At 42.1% G+C, this 9,678-nt stretch overlaps 1 protein-coding gene across 1 annotated transcript; it reads left to right on the top strand.

Moving 5' to 3' along the window:
• Positions 1-5,805: 5,805 nt before the first annotated feature.
• On the top strand, positions 5,806-9,678 carry LOC311295664 (uncharacterized protein; the record flags this gene model as incomplete). Its single annotated transcript, XM_084417129.1, has 6 exons — positions 5,806-5,961; positions 6,761-6,914; positions 7,020-7,118; positions 7,367-7,531; positions 7,943-8,080; positions 9,608-9,678. 6 exons carry the CDS (start codon positions 5,806-5,808, stop codon positions 9,676-9,678), a joined length of 783 nt encoding a protein of 260 aa, XP_084273255.1.

The following is a 9,678-nucleotide window of genomic DNA, read 5'->3' as shown; positions in this document are numbered from 1 at the left end:
GAATGTGAGCTCCTACATGCTGTGAGCTTCCACTTACTGTGATTATCAAGTTATAGGCCTCACCAGGCCTTCTTGAATTTGAGCTCCCACGTGCGGTGGTCGTTAGGTCACAGGCCTCACCGGCCTTCCTGAGTTTTAACCTTCCACAATTAGTGGTCACCAGGCTTTAGGCCTCTGCGGCCTTCCTGGTTATGAGTTCTTTCATGTCAGGTGGCAGGCCTCACCAGGCCTTACTGAATGAGAACTCCCACGTATTGTGTCTATCAGGTTGCAGGCTTCTTCTGGCTTTCCTGATTATAGGTTCCCACGTAAGGTGGTTCCCTGGTTACAGGCCTCACCAGGCCTTCCTGGTTTTGAGCTTTTACATGTCAGGTTACAGGCCTCATCCGGCCTTCCCGAATGTGGGCTCACACATACTGTGTTTTTAGAGTGATGAAGTACGAGCAAACCTTTACTTCATTCCTTTTTGGTACATACGTTCCGTACCTTTTTTATACCATGCTTATGGTAAGTCACACGACTTATGTCTTGTGTATTTTCTAAAATCCATTTTCTATGGTAAGGGTCATGCGCGTATCGCTTCTGTCCCTTCCTATGTGGCTCAGACCCTGGTCTTTCTCTTCGGGTCCCATTCTAGATACTTCCTGTCGTCACTTTATTACGACAGATGTTTTTCTCTAGCTAACTTCCACATTCTGATGAGCTCCCACACACTGTGGTCACCGTGTTACAGGCCTCACCGGCCTTCCCGAGTATGAGCTCCCACATGCTGTGGTCGCCAGGTTAGAGGCCTCATCAGGCCTTCTTGGGTTCAGAATGGCTAAGTACATGCACTTTCTTTCATGTACTTTCTATTTCCATTTTTTATATGTAAGGGTTGTGCGCTGTACGCTTTATTCCCTTTCTGAAAGTGAGCTCCCACATCCTGTGGTCGCCAGGTTAGAGGCCTCACCGGCCTTCCTGATATGAGCTCCCACATGACGTGGTCGCCAGGTTAGAGGCCTCACCGGCCTTCCTGATAGGAGCTCCCACATGCTGTGGTCACCAGGTTAGAGGCCTCACCGGCCTTCCTGATATGAGCTCCCACATGTTGTGGTCGCCAGGTTAGAGGCCTCACCGGCCTTCCTGATAGGAGCTCCCACATGCTGTGGTCACCAGGTTAGAGGCCTCACCGGCCTTCCTAATATGAGCTCCCACATGTTGTGGTTGCCAGGTCAGAGGCCTCACCGGCCTTCCTGAAGGTAAGCTCCCACATATTGTGGTTGAATACAAGCTCCCCCATGTTGTGGTCGCCAGGTTAGAGGTCCTACCAGGCCTTCCTGGAGGTAGCTCCCTTTAGGCCCTCACAGGCCTCCTCAGTGTTTTGAAACACAAACACTGGGTAGATCCATGGATCGAGTAGAGAGACTCCCCTCGCTGGCAAGGGTTGTAAAGCACTATGCTGAGTCATACTCTCCAGGGTTTCCCGTCTCTGAGATCCGGGCTGAGTGGTTCACTGCCTGTTTTGCAGTCCCTCGGGTTGGATGCCTTCTTAAGGCAAGTGTCCAGAGGCTCTGTCTTCAGACAGACAGGAAGTGGCCAGACTCTAGTGTCTTATGTAGTGACACCAGGTCAGGCCTGCCTGGTGGTATTTCAGGTGGCACGCTCCCCTGAATAGTGACTGGCTGGGAGTCCCTTGGGCCCCCTAGCCACACTCCCTAGAAGGGACCCCTTCTTTTGGAAGCTGTGGTCCTAAGCCTTTGAGCTGGCCCAGATATACCCCCCATTAACTATGTTCTGGCGGTTTCTTGGTTCATTAGCTTGGGTGATGACCGGTAGGGAGTGCTGTCACTGACAGCCCGATGTGACCTAAGGGTGAGTGGTTCCAGTGTTTTCTGAATTACTGGTTCGGACAGTTGTCACTGCCTTTGGGCATGCACTCCCCTCAGCATGGTGGCGTTGGTATATCGTTCCCCATAGCGTCATTCTGACGTAGTGTAGAGTTCCCTTTCGAAAGGGAACGTCTCAGGTTACGACTGTAACCTATGTTCCCTGAGAACAGGGAACGAGACACTACGTCTTCCTGCCATGCCTCGGGGCCTGCCTGCAACAGTCCCTTCAGACGATAGGATGTTGTCATGTATGCAAGGCTTCCCTTTATACATCCAGGTTGCGCGTTAATCAATCAAGCTGATGATTCACGGGCTGTCGCCGGTCAACATAATTGACGTGAGTTGATATTTATTTCAGACACCTGTCACGCCTGAGGCGTTCCCCATAGCGTCATTCTGACGTAGTGTCTCGTTCCCTGTTCTCAGGGAACATAGGTTACAGTCGTAACCTGAGACGTTTTGAATATAATTCTTTTGAAGTGTTAGTGCTTAATGTAAAAATATATAGTATAAATGATAAATCACGTTTGAGATTTGTGCTGGCTACTGTATACAGGCCACCAGGGCACCATACAGACTTTATCAAAGAATTTGCGGACTTTCTATCAGAGTTAGTATTGGCTGCAGATAAAGTACTAATTGTTGGTGATTTTAATATACACATCGATAATGAAAAAGATGCATTGGGTTTGGCATTTAAAGACATTGTAAACTCAATTGGAGTTAGACAACACGTGTCAGGACCTACTCATCGTCGTAATCATACTCTAGATCTAATATTATCACATGGAATAGATGTTGATGCCGTTGAAATTCTGCAGCAGAGCGATGACATCTCAGATCATTATCTAGTCTCGTGTAAATTACATTTAGCCAAGGCTGCAAAGCCGACTCCGTGTTACAAATATGTTAGACCTATCACTTCTGCTACTAAAGATTGCTTTATCAATAATCTTCCTGATCAGTTTCATCATTTTAGCATCCCGGATAGCTTAGAAAAACTTGATATTGCAACAGAAACTTTTAACTCTCTCTTTTCCAGCACTTTAGACACAGTTGCTCCTTTGCGCTTAAAGAAGATTAAAGAAAATAATCCAACGCCGTGGTACAACGAGCACACTCGGGCCCTTAAGAGAGCAGCCAGAAAAATGGAGCGCAACTGGAAGAAAACAAAATTAGAGGTATTTCGCATTTCATGGAAGGAGAGCTCGATTGCTTACAGAGAGGCTTTAAAAGCTGCTAGATCTGCTTATTTTTCAAACCTATTAGAAGAAAATAAACATAATCCTAGGTATTTATTTGAAACAGTGGCTAAACTAACGAAAAAGAAAGCTTCAAACACAGAAGGTTCCAAGCAGCACAGCAGTAATGACTTTATGAACTTCTTCACTTATAAGATTGATAATATCAGGGATAAAATTATAACTATGCAACCGTCTACTACAGTATCGCATCAGGCAGTGCATTGTAGTCTTCCTGAGGAAAAATTTGATTCATTCGTTGCTATAGGAGAGGAAGAATTTACTAAACTCGTTAAATCATCTAAATCTACAACATGTATGTTAGACCCTATACCGACTAAGCTAATGAAAGAGATGCTTCCAGAGGTCATAGATCCTCTTCTTAATATCATTAATTCATCTTTGTCTCTAGGATACGTACCAAAAAACTTTAAGCTGGCTATGATTAAACCGCTTGTTAAAAAAATACAACTTGATCCTTCAGAATTAGTCAATTACAGGCCGATCTCGAATCTACCTTTTCTGTCAAAGATACTAGAAAAGGCAGTATCTTCACAACTATGTTCCTTTCTAGAAAGAAATGATATCTGCGAGGATTTTCAGTCCGGATTTAGACCATACCATAGTACTGAGACTGCTCTCGTTAGAGTAACAAATGATTTGCTCTTATCATCCGATCGTGGTTGTGTCTCTCTATTAGTGTTACTCGATCTTAGTGCTGCGTTTGACACCATTGACCACAACATTCTTTTAAATAGACTAGAAAACTATGTTGGCATTAGTGGAATTGCACTAGCATGGTTTAAATCATACTTATCTGACCGTTATCAGTTTGTAGCAGTAAATGAAGAGATGTCTTATCAATCACAAGTTCAGTATGGCGTACCACAGGGCTCAGTACTAGGACCGCTGCTGTTCACTCTGTACATGCTACCATTAGGAGATATAATTAGGAAACATGGAATTAGCTTCCACTGTTATGCCGACGATACTCAGCTCTATATTTCTTCAAAACCTAACGAAACTTACCAATTCACTAAATTAACAGAATGCATAGCTGATATAAAAAATTGGATGACTCGTAATTTCCTACTTCTAAATTCTGAAAAAACAGAGATTCTAATTATTGGACAAAAAACGTCCTCACGTAATAATCTAGAATACTGTCTAACACTTGATGGCTGCTCTGTTAAGTCTTCGTCGTCGGTTAGGAACCTGGGTGTGCTCTTTGATACCAATCTTTCATTTGAAAGTCACGTGTCTAGTATCTGTAAAACCGCATTTTTCCATCTTAAAAATATATCTAAATTACGTCATATGCTCTCATTGACAAATGCGGAACAATTAGTCCATGCGTTCATGACCTCAAGGCTAGATTATTGTAATGCTCTACTGGGTGTTTGCCCTGCACGCTTAATAAACAAACTACAGCTGGTTCAAAACGCAGCAGCTCGAGTTCTTACCAGAACCAGGAAGTATGACCATATTAGCCCGGTTCTGTCAAAACTGCATTGGCTCCCTATTAAACATCGCATCAATTTTAAAATATTGCTGATTACTTACAAAGCACTAAATGGTTTAGCTCCGCAGTACTTGAGCGAGCTCTTAACGCATTATACTCCTTCACGCCTATTGCGATCTCAAAATTCCGGCCAGTTGATAATACCTAGAATATCTAAATCGACTGCTGGCGGTAGATCCTTTTCCTATTTAGCACCAAAACTTTGGAACAGCCTTCCTACCATTGTCCGGGAAGCAGACACACTCTGTCAGTTCAAATCTAGATTATAGACACATCTCTTTGACATAGCGTTCACATAATACATTATAGACTTCTATAATTCAATATTAGGCTGCATAGATTAGGTCAGCTGGAACCGGGAACACTTCCCATAAATCCTGATGTACTTGTTACATCATGAGAAGAATGGCATCTACGCTAATTTTAGTGTCTTTGTTTATCCCAAGGTTTTCCCGCAGCCTGCCGGATCCAGGCCGTTTCCAGGCCGTTTCCAGATCTGATGAAGGACCTTCGCCTGGACCCGATGTCAACGCAGTGCTGAAGTGCCAACTAGTCTCTCCCTATGGAGGATCCCTTTCCCACTCTACAGATAACGCGTCGTCGGGAAAACTCAATTTGCGTATCTACCCCGAATTGATAAAATAAAATTCTGAATCAAAACTATAAGGAAACACCAGTAATTTGTTTAGGCTTGGTTTGCAGGGAATTCCAAACCTGCACACATATATTCAAACGCACATAACTATAGAACCCGTTCTTAATGCGCATGTGAACGCCATCAGCGTTTCTCACAGGTTCGCGTTTAAAGTCTGTGTAGAGAGAATGGTGTCGTCTTGGCGGCCCTAATTTAAAAACAAATGATCGTTGCGACGGAAGCGAATCAATCAAAACTAACTTTAGCTGGAAAATAACTTTATTAAAGAACCGCTATAAAGCCAAACAATCTTACGTTAAATTATACATTTATCTCTGTAAAGCTGCTTTGAGACAATCTACATTGTTAAAAGCGCTATATAAATGAAAATGACTTGACTTGACTTGACTTGACTATTTACAAATTATTGTTTGAAAGGTGGATTTCACAATCCGAGGGCAAACCGAGGTGTCAGACACATTTTCTGCAGACTGTAAAGTGTTAAGTTTACTGTGCATACATTTTTCTTCAGGGACTATGAAGGATATAAAAGGCAGGTGGTCCACACTAGAGGAGAAGCAGAAAGACAAATATAAACAGGAAACAGCAGCGCTGAGGGCACAAGGGCAAGACCTTAGCGTTGAAATGAGGGAGCTCAAAATAAAAAAAAATCTGAACCAGCTGAAATTACAGGTTTGGAAAGAAGGGAACTTAAAGGCAGGGTCCATGATGTTTTTAAAATACATTTTTACAATATTGATTTAATTCCACTTCAACAACTGTTTGTGACCAATTAATTAGATGATCTATCACAAAAGAACAACATTTAGTAACCTGGTGAACATACAGGACTGAAAAACACCAACCAGTCATTTCACAAGGATGAAGAAATGATTGAATGGTCATATGTCAATCAAAAACAGTTGGCATTGGTCCCTCCCCCAGACGGGTCCAAGCATTGCATGTTACTGTACTCTGGACGCGTGGTTTCGGGGCGAAGTCTGAAGAAAGGGGTTTGGACTTCTGAATTGTATATTTTCAAAATTTAGCTTGCTCAAGCTGTTTTTCCAGAAACTTGGACCCTGCCTTTAATTTGATTTGATAAGTGGTATTGTTGTTGTAGATTTAAGGATTATTAACCACAAGTGCGAATGGAGCAGAACACAATGGCTGTTTGTGTTCATATTTTGATTCTTTGATGATTCAGCATTCACACCAATTATATTCTCCACATTTTTTCTGCACATCATTTAGACTCATAATGTGTAGTAAATGTAATTTCCTTAAGCACTTATTTCTCACAATATTTTCACCCAGTAAAAGTGTTTTCATATAGACTGCCATGCCCTGTTATGAGTTGCTTCTTCAGTTTATGTTGGAATGTTGGTATGCCATGCCCTGTTATGAGTTGCTTCTTCAGTTTATGTTGGAATGTTGGTATGCATGTTGGATTTTTTAATTTGATATTCTTTTTTACCTGAAAATGGTAAAGGTGTCCAAACTTGAGGAGTTGGCTGTTGAGACGGCCATTTTATCTTTTGACCGACAAAAGTCTGGCCTAGAGGTCTACGAAGTCAGCAGCAAAGGGGCAGCTGACTTCCTTGACTCCACAGACACAGCAAACAACTTTGCACTGCACTTCAAAGGTGATACTGTTTTTATGAAAAGCTACACAAATGGCTTGTAAGAGTGCAAAGATACGTAATACAATTCTGTTAGATAAATGATATGGTTTGTCCTTACGTTTGCAGCCAATTCCTCTTGCACTACCGACAGCACCACCCACAGCAACAAAGGTCAAGTCAATGACCTGGTTAAGAAAGTGCAGGACCTCTTCAATCAAAGATATAGTAAGCATATTTTCTAACTTTTTTTTAGGCAAATGTGAAAAATTTATAAATATTTACATATATTGATAAGCTAATATGCCTCCATGAATCTGTGGCATTTTAAGTAACTTGTTAAATTGTTTACCTATAGCATACAATCTTAAGAATTACATGTTTACAGTCTATGCACTGATTATAAACGGGTAGGGAAGTCGGAATTGTCAAACTGAAAAATTGTGTGCATGCATGAGCATATTCATGTCTTTCAGAGGAGGCTGGAGGTTCTGGAAGGCTCCCTTACCAGGCCTTGTTAAACCGAGGCCTGACGGTAGTTGGTCTGCCAAATGGCCTTGGTCTAAGGAAGCCATCTTTCTATGGAAGAAATCAATTAGATGCCATTTTGAAAGATGCTGAGCAGATTTCATTTGAAATTAGTAAGTCATATTTAGACTTACTAGTGGCAGTTGTATTTCTGCATGCTATTTCGCTCTTTGAACACTGAGCGAATAATGAGGTAACAAAAATATTACAATATTGTGCAGGGCCATTATAAACATCCCAAACTGATTTTTGTGTTTTGTTCCAGAATCAAAATTATAGTGGAACACCATTTTTAAGGCACCTCTCCAGATAGTCTTTACATAGTTGAATATGATTTTGGAGACTGTGATTGCCCATTACAGTGGTTTACATTTACAAACTATGAAATGAATAAATCTATTCCTTTCATTGTTGTAACTTATATTCCCTGTATGATACTGTAGAATTTTTTCCTCCAGCAATTACGTGTCATGCATATCCTTCATACAGTAAGTGTACCTTTTTTGCCTTAACATATAAAGCAGATGCGACACAATGCAGTCCAACTGGGATGGGAGAGGGTGTTCTTGAGGACATGGACCCAGAAGCCATGGCAGACAATATCCATACAAAGGAAGGATGCCAGTCAGTGGAAGAGTTACTGGAACCCATGTGTGGAAATGGTAATTATTTGTAACTGATTTCTTTTTAATGTCAGTGGCTACAACCCAAATGCGTTTTATTGGATTGAGATTGGTGCACAGACAAATGCTCACAAAACTAACAGAAAAAGAGAGAAAAGCTCACAAATTGTTTAACCATATTTATTTTTCAAAAAGAAAAATGAACATCACATAGGTCTTTGCATGCAGTAGGGATCACACCCACAGCGCAAAGAGACGTCCAAACGGCGCATATTTTAAGGGGTTTCTGGACACCCAAATTACATCCCCTACAGGTTCACAACGTGACACCAGACGACTTCTTTTTTCCAACGTCTACTGAATGTCAAGTATTGATGTCCACATTACTTCTGTATAAAGGCTAATTGTGTCCAGATTTGGTCAATGTCAAATTTAGTATGTTTTTTAATACAATTTGTGAGCATATGTCATGGAATCATTGAGATCTGGTGACTGTGGAGGTTGTTGGAGGACAGTGAACTCATTATGATGTTGAAGAAAGCAGCTGGAGATGATCTGAGCTTTGTGACATGGTGCATTATCCTGCTGGAAGTAGCCATCAGAAGATGCTCCACTGTGCTCAGAAAGGGATGGACATGGTCAGCAGCAATACTCAGGTAGGCTGTGCTGGTTAAACCATACCACGTTGGGACTAAAGGCCTCATTATACTTCTGCGTCGGACCTACGCCGGAGCCTATACGCCGTAGGCAACATGTTGGTTTTAATTTATACTTCTGTGTCGTTGTCCGCGTTGACGCGCACCTAGGGAGCATGTGAAACCCCGAGGGAGGGGTTCTGGCAGACCAATCACAGCGCTTGTGTCCGTGTAGAATTGACGCGTTGTTACATTTTTGGAGAGGTGCACGTCAGGGTACGCCGTAGGGTACGCGCGCTACACACAGCCTACGACGTAGCTACGGCGGCAGTTCGACGCAGATGTATAAATAGGCCTTAAGGGGCCCAAAGTCGGACAAGAAACCCCCCCACCACCATTCCAGCAGCAGCAGCTGAAGCGTTGATGGGCGGCAGGATGGATCCATGCTTTCATGATGTCTCCAGCAGATTCTGAGCCTACCATCTGAATGTGGAGCTGAAATGGAGACTCATAAGACCAGACAATATTTATTTTATGCATTTTTAAGACCATTCTCTGGAAACCCTAGAGATGGTTGTGAGTGAAAATCCCAGTAATACTCAGACCAACAACCATGCCACATTCAAAGTCCCTTAAATCCCCTTTCTTCCTCATTCTGATGCTCAGGTTGAACTTCAGCAAGTCTTCTTCACCATGTCTACATGACTAGATGTGTTGAGATGCTGCTATGTGATTGGCTGGTTAGATATTTGTGTTCATAAGCAGTAGCACAACTGTATATAATAAAGTGTCCAGTGAATGTCAATACTAACACTGCTTACTGTATCCAATAGTCATGGGTCATATAAATGCTGACAAATTGGATTACAAATTTTCCATTAAGGTACAAGATATGTATCGAGTTTTTATCATATTGTTTTATGTACTGTAGGTGCACAGCAGATAGCAGAGAACTTCCCTGGAACTTCTTCAGCCACTTATGTCGTTGATGACTGCAGATGA

This window comes from Rutilus rutilus (assembly GCF_951802725.1).
Source record: "Rutilus rutilus genome assembly, chromosome: 8".
NCBI classification, from domain to species: Eukaryota; Metazoa; Chordata; class Actinopteri; order Cypriniformes; family Leuciscidae; genus Rutilus; species Rutilus rutilus.
Note: the sequence above shows the minus strand (reverse complement) of the source record. Positions and strands in the feature narration are given on the sequence as shown.